The sequence below is a fragment of the Phyllostomus discolor genome, chromosome 3 (assembly GCF_004126475.2).
Source record: "Phyllostomus discolor isolate MPI-MPIP mPhyDis1 chromosome 3, mPhyDis1.pri.v3, whole genome shotgun sequence".
NCBI lineage: Eukaryota > Metazoa > Chordata > Mammalia > Chiroptera > Phyllostomidae > Phyllostomus > Phyllostomus discolor.
The window spans coordinates 84,077,521-84,104,915 of NC_040905.2; the positions used below are offsets into that span (position 1 = coordinate 84,077,521).

Genomic DNA, 27,395 nt, shown 5'->3' on the forward strand with positions numbered 1-27,395 from the left:
CTAGTAGTCATCTTACTTTGTCTAAGTCACCAACTTTTGGAGGCCTCATTTCCTTATGTATAAACCAGTCAGGCTGGAAGAGATGATGCCTGAGGTCCCTTCCAAATCTGCCTTTCCTAGGCTCTAAATTCCTAGGCCAGGGTACTGAGTATTCTAACAGAAGAATTGGTGACTGACCTCTTCATGAGGGTCTCCCTACTGCAGGCAGTGCATTGCCTGTGGTTTTTTGAACAGGGTCCCTCAGTTCAGTGCAGGTCCTCGGTGACATCCCAGGAACTGCCTAGGAGAGCAAGGTGAGGCTCATTGAGCTGGTGGGGTGTTCCTGATGGACTTTTTACCCATTTTTATAGTGGACCATGAAACTTTCTTATCATCTGGTTGTTATAGTGGACCAGGGCAAGTTCTTATCTGTTTTTATAGTATCTGTCTGTTACATTTAAGACTTCTTTGAATTAAAGGGGAATCCTTGCTTTAAAAGATCATTGAAAGCCTTTCTCTGCTCTCCCACACCCTGGAAAACTACAGCACAGGAGCTGGGCTCTCAGTCAGATAATACTTCTGGGCAGCAGAGGACAGATGAGGTTTTGCAGTGTTGCCAGGCTATCCATTCAAATAGGTTTCCTTGAAAGTGGTCCCAAACTGTAATAGCCTGATGTTCAGGAATAGCAGTAATTCCTTTACAGCTGGGATTACACACGTAGATGGGTAAAGAGGCCAGGCAGGCAGGTAAATTACTGAAGAAGCCTGTAGAACAATAGGGAGTGGTAGCAACTATGGAGAGCTATTGGGTTGGCCAAAAAGTTGATTTGGTTTTTTCCATAAAATGGCTCTAATAGCACTTAGTTATCTTTAATTATATTTGAAACATTTTTGTTAGATTGATTTGTGACAGCTGGCATATCAGCGTGCATTAAAAAAAACTTATCAAAATTGGTGAATTTTCATGCAATTTTAATATTGAAGATGGAAGAAAATACACATTTTCAGCATATTATACTTTTCTCATTTCAAGAAAGGTAAAAACACCATTGAAACACAAAAAAAGGTTTGTGCAGTTTATACAGAAGGTGCTGTGACTGATGAAGCATGTCAAAAGTGGTTTGTGAACTTTCGTGCTGGAGATTTCTCTCTGGACAATGCTCCACAGTCAGGTAGACCGGTTGAAGTTGATAGCGATCAAATCGAGACACTAATTGAGAACAATTAATGTTCTGCCATGCAGAAGATAGCCAGCATACTTAAAATATCCAAATCAATAAAGTTATTGGTGAAAATGAAAAATGTGTCTTTTATTTTGTGGGAAAAACCACACTGACTTTTTGGCCGACCCAATAGAAGAGCACATGGCTGATCTAGAGGAGGCCACCTTCTATTCCTCAGCTTCAGTGGATGTGCACTAGAGAATGGGACCTGTATTTTGATTTTTTTTTCAAGAAAATAAGTAAAATTTCAAATTTTCAAAGCACTGTGGAGGAAAAACAGTGTTGGTCATTTGCCTGAATTCAGCCTGAGAGCCACTAGCCTGTAAATCTGACTTCAGAAAAACAGGTTACTCTGAACCACCAATATGGTTTTCTTGCATTTTGGTTAAAATGGGCCCAAGTCAGTCTCTGGCTAACATTGTTTCTCTGATTATTATTATTGTTAATGTAAGTTGGCAGCATTCATAAATGACAACGCCATGGATAAGCCACTCATGGCCGGGGTTTATAACATACAATGCTGGTGCATCTTTCCTCATGCTGTTCTCATTTAAAGTGGATTCTTTTTCTAGGAAAATAAGGTAATGAGAGTGAGTGGTGCTTCCTAATGTCCAGGATTGCAATAAAACCTGCCCTTTGCATGGTGGTTTCAGTTATTGCCATACATGGATTATAATAAAGCAGAATTTGTGATCATTGTTTCAATCACATATGTTGCATCCCAGTAAGTGTTACTGGATTGAAAACTGTAAAAAATCCCTTAGAAAGGTAAAAATGAGCTTTTACCTTTACTCATGTCTCTGCTCCCATTGCTATAAGATAAAAGAGAAAGTACAGATCCAAAACAGTGGTTTTGAAATAGCAACAGCAACAATCACAAATAAAATCAGTGGTACATGTTACAACTGTTTTTCCTAGGAGGCTAACACAGGTGTAGTTTTTAACCTTGTGTAAAATACTCAGCTTCATTATTTTAATCGCGCATGCAAAAAATAAACTACAAAGAAAGAATGGCTAGGTTTTCTTTTTATTTATTTTTTTCTCTTTGATTTTTTTTTTGGAAAAAATCAGAAAAGAACCAAGTATTGTATAATATATAAATGCCAATGTACAGACTACCAAAAAAGTAAGTGTTAACACTTTGCCATATTTGCTTCAGAATTTTTTAGAAAAAAAGCAAGCATTCCAGATAAAGTGTTAATCCCCCCTTTTAAGTTGATTAATTAATTAATTAACTAATTAATTAATTTTTAGAGAGAGGAGGAGGGAGGCAGGGTGGAAGAGGGAGAGAAATATTAATTGGTTGCCTCTCATAGGCACCCCGCCAGGGGACTGAGTCTGCAACCCAGGCATGTGCCCTGACTGGGAATCAAACTGGCAACCTTTCACTGTATGGAGCAATACCCAACCAACTGAACCACAATGGTTAAAGCCCTCTCTCTTTTTTTAAAAAAAATTATTTATTTTAGAGAGAGAGAGGAAAGTGGGGAGGAGAAAGAGAGAGAGAGAGAGACACTGATATATTGTCCCACTTATTTATGCATTCATTGGTTGATTCTTATATGTGCCCTGACCAGGGATCGAACCCACAAGCTTGATGTATTGGGACAATGCTTTAACCAGTTCTAATCAACTGAGCTCCCCAGCCAGAGCTGTTCCCTTTGTTTTCTTCCATTCTCTTCTTTCCCAAGGCTAGTACTATGAGGAAGTTACCAGGAATTCTTCCACTGTGCCCTTTCAGGACTTTACAATGTATGTAGATAGATAGATCACTATATGTATAACACCATATACACTATTATAAGATAGACCATTATGAGTGTTCTTTTATAGATTTTGAAATGTTAACAAATGGTATCCTATGCATCAATCTGCAACCAAATTTTCTCAGTCAACATATATATTTGATATTTATGTGAACTGGATCTTAATACAAACAGAACCAGTTCAGCCATTTGAAGTGCTTTATACTATTTTATTGAATAAACAAACCATGATTTATTTATTCATCTAATGATTCTAATTATTATGAACAATGCTCCAAGGAATGCCCTTGAACTTGTTTCTTTAGGCACATGTATCAGAGTTTCATTGGAGTAACTTCCTAGGCATGAAATTGTTGAGTTACAGGGTATGCATTGTCAGCTTTATTTCATATTGCCTAAATGTTCTCTAACATGACTGTGCCATTTTGTATTCCCTTTCAGCAGTGATGGACCTAGCTTTCTAAAACAAACATGTCAAATATACTCTCTATAGTTTTGAGGGTTTTCCGTTGCAGAACTTAACCCTTTTCCAACCAGTGTCCTAGGTGTTTGTTTACCTTCAGAGGATCAGTGGTCTGGCTTCCTTAGAAAGAACAGAGTAAATATTAAAACTTAGGTTGTTTCATGTTCATTTGGGACAAAATCCCACAGTTTTCAGGAAAACTGTGCCCTTCTCAAGTGTTCTTTCAGAAGGAATCTTTCCCTAACTTAAATTTGACTCTCTTGTCTTTTTTGTTACTGTTTGACTAAATAAAATTTCTCACCTTTTCAACATTTTCATAGGTCCTGAGGAGACTGTCTAATCACTTTGTGCATGATTTTCAATGTTTTTCTGCTTATTTTAAATCTTTTGAATGGTAAAGAAAACAAAATAACGTTTGCTCTTGGCATTAATTTGTCTCCTTAAATTCCTTATATTTTTTAGACCTCTTAGAATTTAACTTAAAATTTCCCTTTAGTGTCACACAAATATAGATGTCAAAGCAACCTCCAGGAACAACTTCCTGAACTTGAAATTGTTGCTGGTACCCTAGACTGAAACCTGTTGAAACATTTCTACTTGTAGTTCCCTCTCACCTGGGAGGCAGCACATCAGCCCCGTTCTGGAACAGCCGGTGGATGCAGGCAGGCCCAGTGTCCTTGTATGGCTTAGTCACATGCAAACTCTGACCCCCTTGCTTTTTTTAAACTGAGCTCTTAAATGGAAACAAAGTTGAGCTAGTGACGGACAGTAACGACAGGGCCCAAACTACCCCAGAGCCTTTTTGAGAAGTCATCCCTAATTTCTATTTAGCACTCACATTTGGGTGTTTTCCCAGTTTTATCCTTTTTTAATACTAGAGGAATGAACAGAAATAGGCATGAGTGCCTTCTGGTCCATCACTTCTCTTTTAAGAAACACTGAGTTTAAATGTTAGCTCCTAACAGAAAGGGCCCAAAATTATCTTGCACCGGATGTAAAAGCACTCACGCCTGGCCTCCCTGCGTCACTGAAAGGAGGTGTTGGCCATCTGAGCATGATGAGCTCCCTATGTGCTGTGAATATACGTTGTTATGACTTGACATTTCACGACATACATGAAGCTTTCTATTTGGGGGAGAGTGGGGTGATGTGGAGGTAATCAGACTGTGTTTGGGAAGATCACCCCAGCTACATTTACAGCGTTGGTTGGAGGAGGCCTGGAGAAGCTGTTGGAGACCAGTTAAGAGAGCATTACAATACTTCTGGTGAGAGAGGAGGCTGATTTGGGCTAGGAAGGTAACTGGAGAGGGACAGATGGACACACGTGAAAAGTTTGGGAGGCAAATTCAACCGGATTTGGTGATGGCTGGGCTCTGGGGACTGAGGGAAAGAAGAGGATCAGTCAGGGTTGAATCAGTCTCCTCAGTTCTGATCGGGTGCAAGGTTATGGGCACGGGGTTTTCATCACAGCTTCACGTGAAATAGTTTAATATCAGTATTAGCTGAAGCCAGGGAGGCTCAGCCTCATGCCGTGTTCTACACTGTGTGATGTTTGTAAAAAACCTGAGAGCCATCTACTTTCTTTAAGGCAAGTAGCAGTTTCATTAGACAGGTAAAAATTCTAGGATTCCTGTAGCCATAATACGCTTAGTTTAAGGAAATTATTGCTGAAACAAGAGTGTAGGAGGAAACACTTTTTATACTCAATTAATTTGCAAGACTGACTAGCTAGTGTCTGGTGTTCAAATGAGCCAGCACAGAAGGTAGCACCCACTCCATATAAATGTTAGCGTTTTCTTGGCTGTTGGTGACATTGGCGAGAAGCACAACGGAGAATTGAATTTCTCAAAATGCTTCATAATGATTTTCACCAGTAGTCCTCATGGAAGGTTTGTTTGTACATGGGGAGAGGACAGGGCGGAGGGCTGGGCCATCAACATTTTTGGCTCCATTATAGCTAAACAGTGGCATTTAAGGAATGGGTGGCCTTGCATGGGCTGTCGACGGCAGGCTCAGGGTTGAGACCTTCAATCTTTGAGCCAACTTCTTAAAACAAAAGCAAAAACAACAATAAAATAACTACAGTGTAATCTAACCTAAATACCAAGTCTGTCATTAGATTGCTTGTGTAGCAGATGTACCGATCACATGAAATGTTTCCGTTCTCTGCCATTATCCCCAAACTGGGAATTTAAAGAAGTCATTAATCTGAAATATAATGTAATGTAGGACTGTATTCATTCTTCTCAGGCTACATTGATTATCTGCTGTGAACACTGTGGCATGCTATACAGTCATAACTTCCCAAACAGTTGTATTTATTAGATTGATGTCTATCTTTTATTTGTGGGGGTTAGTGGAAAGGTTTGGGGTGGAGACAAATGAGTTCAAGAAAAGCAAAAAAAAAAAAAAATCAGCTGTTTTGAATGGTGATAAAAGAAAAAAGAGAGATTGCTATCGCCAAGCTCTTTGGCACTCTGGATAGAAATACTGAGCTAAATTAATGTGAATGACCACACTAATTTAGGTTCCAAATGTAACCAATGAGACTCTCTGTAAGACTTATACTCCATGACTATTTATAAAGAAGTGGAAAAGCTGACTAGCAAGAGTAAGACATGATTTCTCAGGATGCTCTCAGGAACGCCCCAGCGGCTGTCAGGTCCCACTGCTGGTTTTATTTGCAAAGGTCCTTCTGAGAACTGTGCCACTTACTTCTTGGATGCCCCTTGGATGGGGAATGACCTTCTAGAATTGCTGTACAAGTGTGACCCCTGACCTCCCACCCCTCTAGAGACCACACCCCCCAGGGGCCCAACGCTGACCTGGTCTGTGGAAGCGGGAGCTGATTGCCTCTGCTGCTGGCACCGCCTCCACTTGTGCCCGGCTGGCTAGTTGTTTTCCGTGCCACTTTGTCTCATGCTCATTGCCTGGTTTGAAGCAGATTTCACTTCCTTGAATGCCATCTTGAAAGAAAATCTGTTCGAGATGACCCAAGGCAATAGTTAATAGACCAACCTCAGTTAAGACATTTAAATTCATAGAAAACAGGGGTTTTTTTCTTTTGGTTTTTGAGGGTCTGTCTTTTTTGATGACTCCTCTCCTAATAGTTTCAGGTCCGGACAGCTGAGGTCCTACATCTTCTGCGAGGTGAGAGTCCGTTTATTTCATCCAAATCACAGTCTCTCTTACCGGTTCTCTGCAGCTCCGTAACTCTCCAACTGCCTTCTGCCAGGTGTCACCCAGCTCACTGAACAGACAGTTACGGCCTCTGAATGCCTTCAAACAGTTACGTGTTTGAGCCTGGGGGCCTTTAATGTGGATGTTCAGCCATGTCAGTGTGGCATCTCCTTTCAGCTTGCTTTGTTTATCCAGCAGCTCATTACTTAAGAGTAGCCTGTCAAACTAGGTTAAATATTCTTTGGGAAAGATGGTCCCTCACATCCTTGAGATACCACAAATATGTTTAATGCAGGGAAGATTGGCTTGATAAGAAAAGTGTGATTGACTTGCGTCACCAAAAAATATTTTCCTGTTGTTCTGGTTGAGTTTTCACAAGCATCAATAAGCACCAGAAAACCTAAGGACAATAAATTTTTGCAGCCGACACATAGAGACACCAAGGGAAGCAGGGAAAATGATTGCTGATGATTCATTCTAACTACTTGACCTTCTGACCTCTTCTCTAGATATATGACCAAGATGGGACACTACAGCACTTTATTGATGGTGGGGAACCTAGTAAGTCAAGCTGGATGAGGTATATCCGATGTGCAAGGCACTGCGGAGAACAGAATCTAACAGTAGTTCAGTACAGGTAAAGTATATCTCGATTTACCACTTACGGAGCTGAAGCCCTTGGGCCTGCATATGCCAACTCAGGCTTGCTGCTAGTTTTGAAACAGTTCTGCAGGAATTTTTGCAGGAGCTCTGCAAGGACTGGCAGAAATTGTTTTTGCTAGGTTTCTGAAATCTACTTAATTCTTGCAACCATAATTTCATGAGAATTGAGGAATAAAGATCCTAGTAGAAGGCTTCTTTCCCTCAGTGCACTTGGGAAGTTATTTCCACATGCTTACCTGAAGGAGCCCAGCAAGCCCACTGGCTTGGGCCGAGTGCCCCTGCAGAAGTGTGCACACCCACAGATTCAGCCCAGGCCACCTTCAGGCCTTTTCCCAGGCGAAACAGTTCCTTTGCACAAAGGCCTGGGAAACCAAGGACTCTCAGCCTGCCTAAGGCTACTTTTCCAAAACCATTATGCTCGGCAGCAAGATCTGAGCCAGAGTAACCTCTCATGATCCCTAGAAAGGTGCCAATGCACTGGGCTTTGGTCCCTGGACGATTCAGAATGTTTCAGGAGATGAGGTGGTTCCAGAGCATGGGGAAGCGTCCGGTTTCCTGAGAGGTTGGAGCAAAACCCAAAGACAAGGTGGAGCCACCCCCATTTCTCAGAGTCCCATAGGGAGGCCTCTGGGGGGCTCCGAAGCAGATGCTCAGCCACATCTGCTCAGTGCACCTGTTGGTCAAGCTTTTCCATTTAGTGCTAAAGAAGGCTGGAGTGGAGACAAGAGGGCAGAAACAGATCACATAGGAAAAAAAGCCCTACCACTAAGCCTTCTTTTCTCAAAAATCCCTCGAAAACATGTGCCATATAAATATATGACCTCAGTTATAAACAGCCATGCTCCCTTTAGAATCAGAAGCAACTGTTTAGCTTTATTAGGCACCATTGACACATCAAAGCAGGAGGCCCTGTGCTCGGCAACTTGGAGTCCTGCCTGTGGCTATTTATTTTCCTTTCCTCTTTTTTTTTTCTTAAATGAAGCCTTACAAAAAAAAAAAGAGAGAAAGAGCTTTATTCCCCTTATAGGTTAAAGGCTGCACAAATCTGGCTTGCTCTCTGAAGGTCTCCAGCTCAAAAGGAACTTATTTGGGCAGCATGTGGCTTCAGTGCCTTGGTTTCCGATGCAGTTATATTTCATGAAATAATGGTTCAAGTGAACGCGTGCACGACGGTGTTTGGTTACACTGCTGTATACGGGCCTTTACTCACCTTTATTGCAGCCGCGTGTCTGCCAATAAGTTTTTTATGAAACTCGGAGCTAGAGAATTAGTAAAGATTGTGCTTGTCCATTCAGCAAGAGACAGTTGGGCTGGTTCTGGAACGAGCACCCAGGGAGCTCTTGAGGTCAAGTCTGAATCTGGGCAGATGAGAAACCCCTGAGAGGAAGGTGGGCATGAGTAAGTCCTTACCTATCTGTCAATATTAAGTGAACTTTATAGCTCTCCTTTCATGATGGCGCTTAAACTTCAAGTTCTCTCTGCCGATCTGTTTTCGATTAGTTCAGATCTTTATAAAATGAACTACAAAAACACAATTTAAAAAACTGGCATCCATCACCAGTGACTACATCCAAGAGTAAGAAAATAGAAAAGTTGGACCCTGAAGAGCCAGCCTAATTTTTATTGTACATGAATGTCCTCTTCACAAAAAGTCAGCTGGTTTAGATTCATTCTGTTATGATTTGTAATATCTAAATGGAATTTTCTTCAAAGCGCCCGTGATTGATTGACCCTTAGCTGAACGTTTTGTTTTTATTTTGAGGCTGACAATAATGTTTGTTGGCATGTGTTCTGCTTCAACTGTGTTGGGACGCCACGAAGCTATCTTTATGAGTCATCCAACCACAATACTAAATACATGTCAGCAAAGGAAATATTATCTGAAAAGGGAAAAATCCCTTTGATGTGCTTCAACATGCAGAGATTTCTGCGAGTTTTGGAAGCTCTGCCCGCTTGTAAGGAACGGTGTACGCTTACACTTTTTTTTTCCCCATTTCGGCCTACTCCGTGCCTCAGAAGACCACCCATTGCTTGAAAACAGTTCTGCTCTTTCAGCGGCAAAGTGTGTCATTTGGTTTTAGCACATTCATTTGCCGGGCGCTGTGTTTATATTAAGGGAAGCCAAACCGAGAGATGAAATGTTACAAGGGTGAAGTACAAAGTAGACTCAATTTTTCTCAAGTTAGGAGATGCCAGTGATTTATAGCTCAACTCCAATTTTGATTTTTTTTATGTAGCAGTGGAAAGAATTAATAAAATGCACAGCTCTCAGGGATGCAGCGGGAGGAAGGGTAGTGAGGTCCGGACAACTGGCTGGAGTTTTTGTCAGATATTCATAGAATGTTGGGAAAAAACATTCTGCTTAGCTAGCAGTGCCCTCGTGAGACAGAATGGCAGCAAGTAAGGAAAATAACAAGATAAATGAAATTTTTGCAGCTGCAAGTAAAATATTGAGAATCTGCACTTTTTTATTGATCTTTATGATCCTATTGCCAAGAGCCACTTTGTGGTGACAAAATATGTTGACAAGTGCATATCTCACTGCCATGAAAAATGTGGTGAAGGATTCGCCTCCTGTCTGCAGTGTTGTACAAGGAACAAATTGCTTTGCTACAGCCAATTCCTTACAGAAAGGCGAAATTTAAGGCCCACCAACCCTAAACACTTTTATCTTGAACTTGGGGCTAATATTTGGAGCAATTCTTCATTGAGAAAACCAGTTGAGGTCTCATTTATTTTTAATCTGTAGATTTTTCTTTACACTATCAAAGGTGTTATTAAGGATGGTTTATTTCTTGGTACTTTCACTCTATCATTGCAGAGTATAATCTTTTAACCAGAGTAAATTCTCCTCTTGTATTTACCGAGTTGCCATCCATTTCACATGAGGGGTTTTCCCTTCTCCTGTACCAAACTTTAGAAAGAAGATAATGGGGAAGATTTTTATTTTTCTCAATCCTTCTATCACAGAGCTCTGTAATTTTATTACAAATTTGAGAACTCCTAATGCCAAGTTGCAAGAAGATACATAATGCTTTTCCTTCAAATAAGAAATCAATAGTATTAATTTATGTACAAGGAGGAGGCATCAGTGTATGCAGTTTGCCAAGAGGGAGAATTTTCTCATCGTTGTGAGGTGGGATTTTTTTTTAAAATGAACTCTTCCTTTCTGCTGTCTCCTGGGCCAAATCTCTATCTCTGCAGCCAAGACATGCTAGGAAGGGACACTGTGGAAATAAACTGTGAACTCTTTATCCTGCTGGGTCCCCAGCTCTAATTGGTTTCTGGGAATGATAAGGTGGGTGTCGATTTTATTACAAACAGAAACTGTTTAGGCGGAGCTGGGCAGAACTTTTTGGGGGCAATAAAAATGTGGATGGGGGCACATGAGTCCTACATATTACTAAGCTGGGTTTTCTTTTGTTTTGAATAGGTCGAATATATTCTACCGAGCCTGTATAGATATTCCCAGGGGTACCGAGCTCCTGGTGTGGTACAATGACAGCTATACGTCTTTCTTTGGGATCCCCTTACAATGCATTGCCCAGGATGAAAACTGTAAGAATTTATTTTAGCTCTGCATTTGCATCTCAAAAGCCCTACTTTAAAGCTAACTTTTTTACGCATGTTGTTTGAAACTCCTGAAATGCGTTCACTCTGCCATATAACACAAATGTGCTCAAGTCTGTTCCATCATTTTCTTTTCCCTGTATGTCCTTTGTTCTTTCACAGGGTGTCTTGACTTATACAGGGCAATCCTTCCTCACCTGTTTACAGTGCCCAAACCTCTATTAGAGTTTCACATAATCGCCAGCAGCAATGTTTAGGCAGCTGGTGTTTACTGAGTGCCTGTCATGTGTCTGGTTCTGTGCTTGCCACCTTACAAGGATGTGAGGGCAACATAAGATGCAACCTCTGCTCTGAAGGGCCGTGCAGTTCCACTGCAGTCGTGCCACGTGCAGAAGTGAGAGGATGAGAAAACGGTGCCCTTTCACCAGGAGTAACCCCCTCCAGTCCACAGGGCGTGCTTCTTCCCAAGTAGTCACTGTTGTGAGAAACCGTAGTAAAAATGGTAGACATGTCACTGAGGAACTTGTGTCTCTCTAAATTTCTTAGCCTAAATGAACCCTGTAATTTTAATCTATCTCTCTTACCACAGCAGCCAACATCTAAAAAATAATCTAACATCTAGGCAAATGCAAACTTGCAGCAGTTTTCACTTAAACTTTATACTTTTGTTCTATCAGTTCTTTGGAGAGTATTTTCAGGTGATTTTCAGTATTTGGAAGAGAATTAGGTAATTCTGATGTGCTTTAGTGAGAGACAATGGTTTCAAAGGTGCTGTTTTTTCCTTTTCACAAAACTGACTAATCTGTGAACTGATCATTTGGGATTATGTGGCAGAAAAGGAAGCTGAGGGAACAGATCTATTTAAGAAACCTTGTTTTGAAAAAAGAATGTTTGATGTTACTTTATCCTTCTCTACTTAACTTTCTCTCACACACAAACTCCAATAAAAAACCTTCATATTACTACTGAACAAAATGCTGATGATCAGGTATTTATTTTCCACATTGCTTTTATTTTCTTTGTGAAAAATAGAATCCCCAAAAGATGTATTACTATCAACTTTCCTTTTCTACTTTAACCCCAAACCAATCTCAAATCAAAACACGAGTCTTTGGACATATTGCACATTCCTCTGACTTCCCAAGTTTCCATTGGAAAGTTTCTTTCCTGCGGTGATACTCCTGTTTGTGGGAGTGTCTGTTTGCGGAGGAGAAACTCTCGGTGTTGGATGTGAGTGTGCAGCTGGTGTTAGAGGCAGATATGGACGTGGAGGCCAGTGTGCTCTCTCTTCCCAGAATGGCTCTATGCCCCAGTTTCCCTAAAACCAGGTCTAGGCCCACAGATGGAAAAGCATCACACTCTCAGCCCCCCACCCCCACCCCCACCCAATCTGTTGACATGGGCCTCTCTGTCTGTACAACCTTGACATAAGCTCACCTGAAATATGGAACTTGATCCAAAAGGATGCCAGAGGTCTTTTAATAAAAGCTGCTATAAACTCTGAAGATGTTATTATGGTATGTGTGTTGAGGATTATCAGGGAATATACATAGCAAAGCCTAGGGTTCTAAAGTACATAGCACATAGTACAACAAGCCATTCATTCCCTCATTCATTTATTCATTGCTTATATATTGAACACCTACTACACACCAGTGTTTTTGCTAGGTTCTGCAAATACAGCTGAGAACAAAATAGACAAGAATTTTTGCTTCATGGCGCTTACCTTCCTGTGGAGGGAGACAGATTATCAACAAATATATGAGAAAATAAGTAGTTCGTCAGGTGGTGGTAAGTGTTGTAGAGATAACAAAACAGAGAAGAAGTGAGGCATGCCAGGAGTTGGGAATCGCAATTTTAGAGAGTGGTCAGGGTAGTTGCTACTAGGTATGTGACCTCTGGGATACGACTTAAAGAGATGAAAGTTATTTGGGAGAAGAATGTTCTAGTCAGGCTATCTAGAAGTGCAAAGGCCCCAAGAAAAGAATGTTCCTGGCTCTTTGGAAGAGCGTCACAGAGGCTGGCACAGGTTTTTGGGAGTGAGTGAGATGGGAAGACGTTAACTTAGATATTGGGGCAGGGAAGGTGTTGTAGGGCCCAGGATGCCTCTGTCAGGACCCTGTCTTTTACTTGGTGAGGGCTGGGTGAAAGGGGGCTAGTGCCCAGTTTTTGGCAGAAGAGTGATATGAACTGGCTAAAGTTGTAGCAGGATGGCTGTGGCTCCTGAGCAGAGACAGTAAGTGGTGAGGGTAGAGCAGGGAATCCAGGTAGAGGCTCTTGCAGGAACCCAGGAGAGAGATGATGATAGTTTGGACCAGTGTAGCTGTAGTAGAGATGGTGAGAAGTGGTTGGATTCTGGATATATTTTCTAAGTGAAGTCAATAGCACTTGCGGACACACTGGATGCTGACTGGCAGAGAAAGGAGTCAAAGATATCTCCACAGCTTTGGTCAGAGCAACTGGAAGGATGGAATGGCTGCTACTGAGTTATGAGTCAGAAAGGGAAACTGCCATGAAATGACAACTCAGGGAATGCAGCTCTCACCGTTGACATGGATCTTTGGGGTGGAAGTCCCACATCTATAACATTCTGCTTTGCGGCATTGTTACAGGGTGACAAGGATGTAGGGGTTGGGCTGGGGGATTCCTGTGTGCTGTTCACAGCCACCTGAAAATGGATATCTAAGGGTGTACTGTCCGGTCTTCAAATTCAGTGCCAGAATGCCATCAAAAAGTGTACTTTTTGGGTACATTGTATACTTTGCTTTTCAGTCCTTCTCCTAGAGCCCAACCCACATGAAGTGTAGCTGATTAGAGTATTGAATGAACTCTACCAGGGTGTATGTTATATAATTTAGCACCTGAAATCCTTGGAAGAAAATTCACAAAGCCACAGCATCTTAAAGTATTGTGGATTCAGTAGGTAAACTAAGCAGCTCTTTGGGGTAGAGTTCAGAGTTCTAACTGGGGGTGGAGGGAAGTTTAAAAGAATTAAGTTACTGACTAAAATGCTCGACAGTGACAATCTGCCTTCCCTCTAAGGGCATTATAGGAATTTTATTTGAGTTCCTGTCTCAAAGCCATATATCTGTCATGTGACTGGCCACCCAAGAAACCAGCAGAAAGCTTCATCAGATAGTGTGGGGGACATGGATATATGACTTTGACTCTAACTCTGAGACGGATTCTCATTCCGTGTGATTCACTGAGAGACCTGGGGATGCTTCTAATGAGGATTCCTTATTTTGTACTGAGAAAATACTCTGTGTGATTTAAAAGCACAAATGTGTGAAAGGGCATGTACAGATAATTTAACAGAAAACCTTCCACAGGCCTGAGTAATTTAAATCATCTCCACTGGATTAGCAATTCTAAGACAATTTTTATCCTCCTGAGCTAGCCACAAAATAAATTAGAAACCTTAAAAAAAAAAGCTTCTCAAGATCAAAGATTTACTTGACAAGATGCCTCCACAGAGCCTCCTTATAGTTCAGTGCACACAGTAAACAATTAATAAATGCTCACTGGATAAATATTGAGAAAATTATTGCCATTAAATACTGGGGGATTTCAGCCAGATTTTTCTTTGTTGATGAAATTGATACTTGGCCAAAGACATTAAAGGAAAACAGGATTTTACTTAGTGAATATTTTACTTAGTGAATGATTTTACTTATTAAACACTTTCATTTATAAAAATATCATTTTCTTCCCATGGTTCTTTCAACATCAAAAGTACACATTTCCTATTGAGCGTGTGTGGTGGGTTCAGGCTCCAGTGACAACCCCCTCTGGCAGTGGCCTCGGAGCCTCGGGGCACACGCTCTGCCCCGCTCTGCCCACTCTGCCCTGCCCGGACAAGCCATTCGAAGCTGCCTGGTCTCAAAGAGAAGGCAGCGTTTCACACAGGCATTTGGGTTCTGGAACCGATTCCTGAATTCCTATTTTCTTTTAAAAAGCCATCGTTTTAAATGTAATAGAGCTCCAAAGAGGGAGCCACTCCATCCACTGTGGGCCTTTCAGAAGAGCCAGAAGGTTCCCCTTGTCAACAGATTGCATCCCCAAGAAGGAGCAGGCTCCCCAAAGCTTCAGTGGGGGGTTAGCTCCTGCAGAGTGTAAAGACTATGGTGTATTCATATTCATTTCAGAGGAAATGTTTTTAAAAAACCTGGGAGTAAATGTCAAACAAGCCTTCCTGCTGCGCTTTCTGCCGTGGCCTGTGAAGCTGAGGTGGCAGAATGTGAAACTTGAGGGCCGTGCAGGAGCTGCTGTGCAGGAGGGACCTCTGACTCCGGGAGGCCTGCCTTTTTCTTTTGATTTTAAAGAGCAGAAAGTAAAAAGGGGCACCTCTGTGTAGTGCTCTTCACCCTCGCTATCCATTCAGTAATGAAAAACTCAGCCTAGGGTAAAGAAGGCCCTACTTAAGTTATATCCACAACATTGAGGAGATTACATATGTGTTCCAACAAGAACACCTGTGTGCAGGACACTGCGGGAAGCATTGCGATGGGGGACAGACACACAGGCCCTCTCCCCCAGGAACTTGGCCTAGGAGACGGCATGTAAGCCCACAACTACAATACAATGCAGCACACCGTGCCCGTGCCAGGTGCAATGGCCATAGCAGCGAGCCTGAGCTGGGGTGAGGCTGGGAGGCTGAGGACCAGCGCAGTTGGCAGCAGTTAGGGTTCCAGGCCCCTGTATACAGTGGGACACTGAGATTGGACTCCTTACATGAATCCAGGAACTGGAGGTTACGTTTTGTCCCCGAATGAGGACTAGGAAAATGCTAACCTCAAGAAGGAACTGTCCTGCTGGAGCCATTGGGTGAAAACAGAATGTTACACTCTATAAAAGCAGCCCTCTCTATGGAATGGTGTGGGCTTGATTTTGTTCTGCCTACCAGGTATGGAAACCCTGGGCCAGGGAACTAATACAAAAATTGGTCCAGAAGTGGAGAAACCTGTAAGATCCTAGAAGAAGCAAAGGAGAAATTACCCATTGGGGTGTCTCTGGATCTGTGTGGGACTCCAACAGAAGGTCACTCGCTGATAAAGTATTCACAGAGAGAAAGGACAAAGACACAGGGACAGCACTGTCATGAGAGATTTGACCTCTGGGTGCTGCGTTGTGCTGCCCAGGTCTCAACTTGGCACAGGGTTGAGGCCCTCGCTCCCCAAGTTCCTGGTAGTGTAGGGGTTGACAGCTCTCAGGTGAATTTGTCTCCAGAAATTACCTTTAGTTTAAGAGCCTCTTTAGCTTGCTCATGCTCTCTTCCTTCCCCTGGAGCCTATGTCTACTGACGGTCAGTGTAGTTGGTGTTACAGACTGGTTCCCTTGTCCCAAAGCAGGGTAACTCTGAAGGACCTTCTCAGCCGCAGACCTGTCAATCTCCTTTCTCAACTGACCCTCTTGCCTCACTCCCCAGCAGGTGTTGATTCAGGAGCACCCCAGCAAAGCCCCCTACACACAAAACTCCTACTCTCCATTTCAGAGTCGGCTTCCCGGGGAACCTGACTTGAAAGGGGCACTCTCCGGCTTATGTTTCCAGTCCAGGCCTCTCCACTGAGCCCCAGACTCCTATCCGTCTGTCTACACATCTTCACTTGCATGTCTCACAGGCGTCTCAAACACGTAAAACTGAAACCATTCCACACACTCCCACCACCAGCCTCTCCCCCAGTTCTGTAACTCTCACTGAACGGTTTCTAGAAACCGTGACACCTTGTTCTTCCTCACCCTTCTATCTAGTCAGTGATCAAGTCCTGGGTATATATTCTTGAATGCATTTTTCCCCCACTTCTGCTGCTACAAGCCCGGTCAGCATCGCCAGGAGCTTCAGCCTGGACCACTGCAGTAGCATCCTGAATGTCACATTTTTCCTCCTTTAGTATCACAGCAGCCAAGTGAGATTTCATTGATTTGCTAATTTTGTTGTTTCAGCTTACTCACTTGTTTTGTTAATAGGTAGTTTTGTTTCATAGATCAAAGCCCAGAAAGGACTATGGACTTACATAATTTTCCTTCTAAGAGGTAATCAGCTTGCAGATTCTTAGATGCCCTTCAGACATATTTTTTTGCCCATTTAAGCACCAAGCATATTCTCCCATTCTTTCTCTGGCCCTCACTCGGTCTCCTCCCCATTTTATACAAATAGCAGCATACTACATGCATTGTTTTGCACCTCACTTTTTCATTTAACAATATAGAGTGATGCTATATTTAAAACATAAATCTGACTCTCCTCAAACCCCAACTTAAATTCTTTTTCTGGCTTGCAGTTACTCTCATAATAAATCTCTGGTTCTTTAATATGGTAGCCTTTGGGCCTCATACAGTCTTCAGAAATATTTTGCAAGGGTCACATAATGTTTGACAAAATTGGAACCAAACATCATTCAACTGGCCCTGCCCCCTACCCTATTCGGTTTGCTACAGACCCCAACATCCTCTGTTTTATGGACTTGTCTCCCATCCCTTATTTCTGTTGTCTGCCCAGCTCCCACAAGCATTGGCGATGGTGCTGCCTTCTTTTTCAGCCCCATCTGCAGCCCCTCTCCCCTTCTTTCTCTGAAAGAAACTTTCTCAGTTTCTTCAGAGCTCTGAGTGCCTTCTCACCTGAGCACGACACAGACTCTACAGCATAGCTGCCAGTGTTTCCTCTCTTTGCATATCTGACCCGGGTACCCTTCAGGACTCACAGTCAAGCCACTGTGTGATGGAAGCCATCCCTCACACCCACGCTTAACCATCCTGGATGCATGTTTCCCTGGCACCCCTTCTCTCTCATGGCACATTTCGCACTTGTATCAAATGTTGTGTTGTCAATCTAAAATTCCTGCATTTTCTACACTTTACACTTTCTGAGCCTGGAAGATATCTTACCACGAATGGTGACTTACGTTTAATGATACGACTGGCCATTAATGGAATTTTAGATTTGATGAAACTGAGTAAACAATGATTTGTAAAAACCATTGTTTACTGCCTGTCTCTGTCACTGGAGTTTGGGTGGCACAAGGACAGGGGCTGTGGCTTCCGTGCTCCCTCTGTGTCTGCAGCAAGGCGCACAGCGTCAGGCATGTAAGGGGTGCCCAGAAACCACTTGTGGGTGGGACGGATGGACAGGGGAGTGAAGCAGAACTTTGTTTTATAGCTCCTGAATTTGCCTCTCCATGTTTTAATTTTCCAGGATTTGATGAGTTTATGTTCATTCTTACTCTATCTTTTAGGGCTTTAAGAGTTTGCCCTCTTCCCTTAATCTTTGTTTTGTAGACTGCAGAGATTTTACTAGCTCAGTATGTCTTCAGGTAGAAACCACTTCATCTTTTTGATCATTCCAGTTAGTCATCTCTGGGCCTTTGAGTTATCTGGACTGCCTTGAGTTGGGATGAGATAGTGTTTTCTCAGTTCATTTCCTATTTTCTTTCTGATAGTCCCCTGCATTTTGTTAATGCTTTTAATTGTTGTCATAAATCAGGCTGGTATTTAAAAAGAATAGTCTTCTGCATCCTTTAGGTCCTGCTTTAAGAAATTATGCTTTGTAGACCTCTGGAGTTCCACGGAAGTGTGCTGGAGTGCTGCAGGGCTGTTTAGAGAGCAAAAAAATTACTTATTCCTATCCTTACTTTTTCTTCTCTGTAAATTATATGCTCATTTTATTCAGTAGGATTGACTTTATTCACAACTACAATGAAGCATCGTGCCAGAGTGGAATACAGAGTGCAGGCATTGCTACCTGTATCTCAAAAACAAAGTTACATTAGTATTGGGGTGTCCCAGAGAAGAAGTAATAAGACAGAAAATAATTTCATTCCAACATTCCAACTGTTACTGCCTAAATACTACTGTTACTACCACTAACTCAGATCCCATATATCCTAGACTGTTATAAAAACTGGCCTCAATTTTTCTTTATTACCATTTTGACATTGATCATGAAACCTAACAAAAATTCACTGGCCCGCAAATTCTTTAATTTAATATAAAGGTTTTGTGGCCATAATGATTTTTGAAAATTAACTTATTAGGTCACTTTCCAGGAGCATAAGTGAGATGCCTGAGTTTATAATCTATACTTAGAGTATTATCCCCCCCCCCCCCCCCAAAAGCATCCTAACCCTTTTCCCCACCGTGGAGCTTGCGGCCGGATTTCCTGCTCTCATGCATGTTGATGACATCTTCACTCCACAGTCTTCCCCGGGCCTGCCTTCCTGCTAGTGCGGCGTTTCCCGTCTGCACGGGCTTAGTGTTGCCTGAAAACTTGTGGGCTTCCCTGTGCTTTGTCTGTTCTGGACTAGTGATGAATGGGCTAAACAGGATGAGTTCCACCCTGATCTCTGACAATCCTACTGTTTTTATTTTATATTAAAAAAGTGTCAAAATATAATAAGACATTCCTCCTTACCTTTCAATAAATAAACAATCTGTGTACAATCAAAGATTTTTTTGAAAGTCTAAAATGCGTGGACATATTTCATCTTCATACAATAATTTTCCCCAGAAGTTGAAATTATACATAAATATTTATATATATAAATACATGTGTACATGTACATAAGCCTGTATATATGTATGTTTATAAGTATGTATTTATATGTGTGTATGGTATATATGTTCATGTGAGTTGTACTAGCTGTAAAATGTCCTTTTTATGTTTGAAATACAGCTGGTGAGCTGAGACAATATATGAGTGTGGTCAGAAAAAATTCTCTGGGAGTCAAAAAGCTAAAGCTTCTAGCTTGGCAGTGTGTGCCCTTAACTGGATGTGTGACCCTTGGCAAGTAATTGGACCTTTTTAGGCTTAAGCTGTTTTTATTTTTAATAATAAGAGAGAGTAGGACGATATTATTGATTCTCAACCCCAATTATACATTAGAAGCACTTGGGGAACTTGAAAGACATGAAGATGCCTAGAATCTACCAAGTGATTCTGATTAAGTTTTTAGAACATATTCATTTATTTTAGAGAGAAAGAGGAAGGGAGGGGGAGTGAGAGTAAGAAACCTCTATGTGAGAGAAATATCAACTGGTTGCCTCCCTTTCACACCCTAATTGTGGATTGAACCCACAACCCAGGTATGTGCCCTGACCTGCAACTGAACTGCAACTTTTGGTGCATGGGATAAAGCTCCAACCCACTGAGCCACCTGGTCAGGGCCTGATTTAATTTTTTAAAAATCTCCCTTATGAGTCTCAGGCACAGTCAGGGTCAAGAACTACCAACAGGAAAACTCTAGGCTCCTTCCAGGCCTCTAAGTCTCTTGGTTTATTTTTTTTTCTCAGGATGGGATGGAACATGCCAACAGAGTATTATAGACTGCGCTATTTCTTTTGTTGGGTTTGTCTGATTACATGTGATTGACAGGATGCTCTGAGTTGAAGAGTCCTTAGTGGCAGCACATCACCCCCTCTGTGTCCCCACGCTTGGTATCTCCTTGTCCACTCTGCACAGAGCCTCTTTGCAGTCATGGACCTCTACCGTTCTCTCTCCTAGTTGACCATGCTGAATTTTCATGCTGCACAGGAACCTCAGCAGCTGGCGGTGGCTGAAAAGGATAAGAACCCCAGTTCATGTGTTTCCTTCCATGTGGCCTTGAACTAATGGCCAACAGCCATGGGTTACTTCCCATCACAAATCTTTTTGCCAATCAATGTTTTCAAATTTTTTGGTATCTAATTTCCTTCTCTTGACCATCCATCTTTAATCTTTTTGACCCCTGAAATAACCAATAAACACATTTATTGACACAGTAAGTACTATAAAAATGAGAATAATAGTTTTTAAGCATATTAGGTTCTAATCACTTCTGAACCTGTGGGTTGATCAGTGAGTACATGGTATGTATTATTAACATAATAACAACGTACAAAAAGAAAGACAAATTTCAAGTATATTCAGTTCCCCTCCTCAGAATGTTTCTTCTAGTTTTTCTTCACTCCCTCTGCCACCACCCCAGCTTAGGCTCATCTTCACTCTAATCTCTCTTCCTTCTATAATAATAAGATTTAGCTATTGTTAATGGTAGGCCCTGTGAAGAATATTTTCATCATTTCATTTGAACCTCATTAAAGGGAGTTTAGGAAGCCAGGCTCACAGAGCTCAACATTTACTGAGTGGTAACCATGGCATTTACTAAATGTTACCTATGAATTATCTCACTCAACCTTTTGGGTGACTGTTTTTCATTTTACCAAGGACTAAATGTAGATGTCAATGTTCTATACTTGCCCATAGTTACACAGCTAGTAAACAGTGGAGTTAAAATCTAGGCCACTTCAACCAAAATACCATGCAGCTATTACTTTTAGGGTTATTACTACCCCTGTCTTCATTTTACAGATGGAGAAAGTAAGGCACAGAGAGACTAACTTGCCTAAGATCACCCAGTTAATAAAAGGCAGAATCGGGATTTGAACCTAGGTCTTTCTGATTGCGAAGTCCAAGTTCTGAGCACCTTAGCTCATTGCCTCCCACTCTGACTTTATCCATGGCACCCTGTCTAAATCATGCCTCACTCAAGCCTTCCCTGAACATTGATTTTTTTCTTGCTATTTCTGCTCAGAAACAGTCTGCATCTATTCGCTAGGCCTGAAGTCTCTTGTTTATTTATTCCTTTGGACTTTAAAGGTCCTTCGAGGTCTTGCCCTCCCCACCCTCTGCCTTATTCCCACAGTGTCGAGAACCCATGGCCCTGCTCAGCCGGCCTGTCTCTCTCACTCTCACCACAGTGCCAGACTTCTGTCTCCAGATGCCTTCTTTCGTTTCCTTCATCTTTCCAGCCAGTTTTTCTTGAATACCTGTCCTGTGTTGGCAAGGTCTGATGGAAGGCCTGAGTCTCCCTTCCCTACGCTGCTAAAGGCCACCCTCTCTTGGCGGCCCCCGTGTTCTCTTCCCCTCTCTTGCCGTGCCCATCTGAACTCCCTCCAAACCCAGGGTGCAGGGTGCAGCCTCCTTACGGAGCCCTAATGTCTCAGGTCATAAGTGAACTCTGTGAGGGCCAAGACCATATATGAACAGTCCCGAGCGTATAGTAGTCGTAAGTTGTAATAACAGTGCTTCCCCCTCAAATCAAATTGTCTTCTATTATGTTAATTCTGAGTCCAGAAAAACAAAGTTTCAAAATGTTGATTTATAAGAAATTTTTTTAATGTGCATGTTATTGTGTTTATTTTAAGGGCCAATAAAACTGATCCTCTGAAACTCTGTTGTTCTCCCAGTAAACGTCCCCTCCACGGTAATGGAAGCCATGTGTAGACAGGACGCCCTGCAGCCCTTCAGCAAGAGCAGCAAACTCTCCCCAGCCACTCAGCAGCGCTCCGTCGTTTTCCCACAGACTCCGTGCAGCAGGAACTTCTCTCTCCTGGATAAATCTGGGCCCATGGAATCGGGATATAACCAAATCAGCGTGAAAAACCAGCGAGTCCTTGCGAGCCCGACTTCCACGAGCCAGCTGCACTCGGAGTTCAGTGACTGGCATCTTTGGAAATGCGGGCAGTGCTTTAAGACTTTCACGCAGAGGATCCTGTTACAGATGCACGTGTGCACGCAGAACCCCGACAGGTAACCCCGACTCTTCTGGCTCGCGGTATGTTTGCTCAGTGAGACCCACCACTGCTTGCCTTCCTGACAGGTTCCATCACCTCCAGCCACCCCCTGCGGCACACCCTGTGATCAGAGGTGTCTGCATTCTGGGAGGTCAGAGTCATGCCTTTATTGTTTAGAAGGGCTGCACAAATAGTGGTTATTGAGAGGGATCTGTTCTTGCTTTCCAAACAGTTCTGCCCAAGCCTAACGGGGAGCAAAGTAGAAGGAATAGTTGTGAATATCATAGATGGGAAAACGAGGTCAGGATAATTAGAATCCTCTCTGTCTTCCGAAGATAATATAGCTGGCTGCTCTGCTGCTGTCACAGTCGTTTCAGGGTTCACCTCCGGTGTGCCGTGGTATGAACTTAATTAAGTACTAAGAGGTAATGAATTGGAATTTTTTGCTTAGTACTATTTTTCTTCAGAGCATGCGAACCCATAAATCCTGCAAAGCTGTCAAAAGGAAATACCTACTCTGCTAGTGATGTGGAGGAAAACAGATGCCACTTATTCAATAAACTAATATCCACACAGAAGAAAAATGTTGACTAGATACCTCAGAGTCAAAGTTGGTTTGAAAGTTTGTCAATAAAGAATTTTATGGCTGTGAACTGAGGATGAAATTTAGCTGAACAAGTGAATTAAAATTTCAGGTACTCTGACGAGTGGCATAGTAGATATAATGGAACTATTATTTATGAATCAAAACTGGTTTATTGGACAGTCTTGATAGCTGAGAGCACCAAAGACAAAAATCAAATTAATTCAAAAAGAAAGGGTTGTGTTTTATCTCTTCTTCACAGCGTATGAAAATTTGATTAAACCCCAAATATCTAAGAATAGCATTGAAAATGCACTTTGAATATAAAAGCAGGAAATACTTTCTGGAAGCAGGAAAAGAGAGTAGGAAGCAAGGCCTAAATTATTTTCTTAATTTGGCCACTGGATTGAGCTTAAGCCACTTGGTTCTCCTTGCCTTTATGTCTTCCCTCCCAGCTCTGCAGGCTACCATAGTATGCTGGGAAACCCAGCAGGGAGAGTAAGGGTGTGGCAGACAGGGTATGGATGGATGTTTCCTAAAGTAATAATAACCCATTTTAGGGTCCACATGCACATTTACCTGTATACATCTTTGTATTTGTGCCATTAGAGGAGCATTGCTCTAACTAATGTGTAAATATTTGCTTTAGGGCTGTTAAGGCAGCTGTGTCTTTACAATCTTTTACTTTCAATAGGAGAGCCCCCACCCCGGTGAAAATTAGCACTACTGGCCTTAGAAGGGACACAAAAGTTCTGAAGATACTTTCTTCACACAGAAAGGATTTTTTTCTGAAAGTTTGCTTTCCTTGCAAGTATACATATAGTCACAAGATATGTTTATTCAAAGTTTACAAAGCATTTTAGTAGTTTTGGAGTAACAAGATGCACTAAATCCTGTTATTATAAACTTACTTTTTAAATTGAATGAGTTCAAATGGATAGATTTTTTTATTTGCCCAGATTTGTTGTTGTCATAATAACTGAACAGGCAAGGTAAAATGAAATGATAGTTGAAAATTTCTAGATTTCAAAGCTTAGCATTTAGCCTGATATAATTCCATGCTGAATGTCACATAAAGCAATGAAAATACATCACAGTAAAGAGGGAGATACCAAAACATACTGATTAGACTGACCCAGTCACACTTAGAAAACCATATGCGTATCATAATAGTGTCCTAACTTGTAACACATCCATATAAACTGTCAGAGAAGTATGTGACAAATTAGGAAACTTCTGTGCACAAAATACACTTGCACAAGGGTTCTGCTAGATCAATGCTTGTTCCAAGCTAATAGAGAGTTCTTGGCAAAAACCCAAGTGGTGTGAGGCTCCTGTCCTGTGCTAGATGCCGATGGGCTTCTCCTCAGATGTCCAAGTCCAGGGTGGCCAGGCCTTCCCTTTCCAGGTGAGGGGAATGGTTGGTGCTTGACTTCTATGTGGACAGTCGGAGAGGGATCCAGTTACTCAAGTGTGGGTTCCTGCTTCTCCCTTTCCTGTGCTTTCTTGGTGACATGAGAGGTGGTCACCATCATTCATAAATAAGTTAACATTAAGGCTTCAAAAAAATGAGTCCCTGTATAGGCAAAGTGAAAAAGTACAGTGTTTCTTAGTAATGATGAGGAGATGCTTGAATTCCTCCATCACTTTGGAGATGATTATTGGAGACAAAGGGAAAATAGGAGATGCCAGGTCACTTTGATGCACTAGTTTCATTCTAGAGACAATGGTTTGCTTTTAGCATGTAGGCCTGGAATAATTCTTTTCAGTTCCAGAACCTAGAATGTTCTCTTTGTACCAGCAAGTTTGGAAGTAAAAGATTCTCTCCATAATTCTTAACCACGTGGGTGCTAAATAAGAGAAGTACACAAAACTAAAGTGGAACATCACATTTGTGCATGATGGTTGCAAAATCTGTAGCCTCTTCTCTTCTCATCCATGTGAAGAATCACAACTGCTGAATGCACGCGTTTAGTGAGGGGGCATAAATCAAGTGGCTTTCCACCTCTGGCAGTTTGTGCCTATTCAGGCATATATAAAACTCACAGTCAGAAACCATTTCCCTTTGATTTTGAAAAACTCAAATGCTTTTATTTTGATAGGAAAATCTTGCTAGAACCAGAGGCAAGAAAGGGAGACACAGAAGACAAAGTCAGAAGGTAAACAGGTTAGAGTTTCAAACAGATCCAGATTTGAAACAGCCCCCTGAATCTTGGGTCCAAAAGATTTTTCACTCAACAGACTGAATATTTGGCCGTGAAACCTAAGACATTTGAACCTTCATCAAAGAGACTTTGTGTGTCTACATTTGTGAGCTTTTTCATGTGAGGGACCATCAAAAAATCTATGCCTTGATATAAAGAAAAGAGATCCAAGGAAATCCAGGGTTGCCAGCATCACCTTTTTTTTTTTTAAAAAAAAGAAACTATCATGTTATTTACAATGAACATAGAAAAATGATTCCATTCTACCTAGTAAGGTGGGAGTTCATGTGAAAGATAAAAATACAAAAATTCTGTGGGTCTAAACAGCCACAGAATTGCTATTTCTTGATTTTGTCCTATTAATATGAAACAAACCAACCCCCAAATCTCGTCTTCCTTTTCCCCAGTCAACTGACTTTCCCCCCACTAAGTGAATTCAAAGGGAAGAAGCTGTTGGAATCTAGATCAACCAAGATTTTATTTAGGGACTTCATAAACATTTGGGGTTTTGCATCAGCTTATGACCTAACTAACCCAGGGCAGCCTGACTCACTATTGCTTGAACCAGGAGTTAGAAACCCCTTTTGTCTTCAGTTTTTCGGCTGCAGAAACTCTCAACAGTCCCATTGGTGGGGTGGGGGTGGGGGAGGCTCCAGAAAAGGGTAAGCAAAGCCTTCAATCACAGTGGATTATTTCCTAACGAATTCATTCTCTTTTATTTTTTGCAGAAATTGTCTTTATAATGCTTATTCTCTTCATCTTGCATCCTTTTCCTCTTCTCTGTTTTGGTCGGTTGTGCCACGTGGGGAAAGTTTGCCTTTAGCCTGCTGGATGCACTTTGGTTGCCCTCATTTGTGTTTTGAGTATCATTGTTTGTATATGGGTGCGCTGGTACCAGAGGGGAAGGTGATTCTGGAGGGTGCTGTTTGGCGGGAGGAGCCTGGAGATAATCCATCACCATAATAGTTTCTTTGGAATGTGTCAGTGCTCCTGTATTCCAGTGCCCCCGCCCCCAAGTGTGAAGGTTATCTTCTCCCTAGCATTCCATGCTTTCCAGGTCCTTTGCCCTGCACTTCTGCTGTGTTTGTGAAATCTTTTTCTCCTTACATAGAACTAAGGTCATTCCTCACTCCACACAGCCAACAGTGACCTAAGGACAGAACGTGGCCCCAGCTCGTCAACTTTTGTCCTGGAGGCTTTCATGCCATGAGAAAAATTAAAGACGTATTCATAATATTTTAAACCAAACCCCACTTAATTTTGTTAATAATTTTGTTAAATGTTTCATTCTTACCCTCTGTGTACACCAAACCAAATACAGACACAAAGTAAATGAATTGCACATTTTACTGGACTAGTCTTTGGCAGAGGAGCTGCCAGTTATAGAAATTTCCAGGAGATGTACAAAATTGTCTCACTGCTTTCTGCTTAAAACCTGACAGCATGGATGTGTGCTAATAACTAAATTGACCCAGGCTTTGTCTTTCACCCAAGTTTTAGTTATTTCATTATTGAGTGTGGAACAGCTTGTAGTTTTCCATGAAGCCTGATATTTATGTGGGAACTAAGACACATGAGGCTGCTTAAATTAAAATTAATCAAAATTAAGTAAAATAAGGACTTTAGTTTCTCAGTGGCCCGAGACACATTTCAAGTGGCAAGTGGCTGCCATAGATACAGAACATTTACAACACTGGACAACACTGCCAGCCATCGCAAGTAATGAAAGAGCCATGAGCTCCTTCTGGTCGTGAGATGCTATCCCTTTGTGAGGAACACTCATTGGATTTGTTTTGAGAAGAATAAAGGGAGAATCAAAATGCATGAGGAAGGAGATTCCTGTTTAGTTGTTCACTGACACAAGGTCCTGGAAGGAGTGAAGTTGAACACAGCACTTGGTGATATCAGTCAGTCCTCCCCTGCTTCTTCTGGTATGGCTGGCCAACAGGAGACAGAACTTTGGAGGTCAACTTGACGGTATCTGAAAGTCTTACCTTTTGGCTAGACCTTTGAAAAGTTAGTGGTAATGTTAGTCTTCAGAATAAGAAGCAAGTAATGGCAATTAGTCCTGTGTCCCCAACAACCCTCCCCCCCACAGTAAACTGAGAGGTGAGGTGTCAGGGTACCCTAATTGAACATGCATACAGGGTCTTAACTCCCGTGGCCAGTGGTCCTAAAAGAAGTGATGATGTTTGAGATTCCAGAGTAATGATGATG

General features: G+C 41.9%; 1 protein-coding gene across 2 annotated transcripts in view; it reads left to right on the top strand.

Moving 5' to 3' along the window:
- PRDM6 (PR/SET domain 6) overlaps positions 1–27,395 on the top strand; it is a 103,839-nt gene that overhangs the window by 58,864 nt on the left and 17,580 nt on the right. For both annotated transcript variants that reach the window (XM_036020695.1, XM_028521155.2), the window contains 3 exons: positions 7,121–7,248; positions 10,708–10,832; positions 22,065–22,407. In XM_036020695.1, coding sequence (XP_035876588.1) covers positions 7,121–7,248; positions 10,708–10,832; positions 22,065–22,407 — 596 coding nt within the window. The remainder of the gene's footprint in view (positions 1–7,120; positions 7,249–10,707; positions 10,833–22,064; positions 22,408–27,395) is intronic.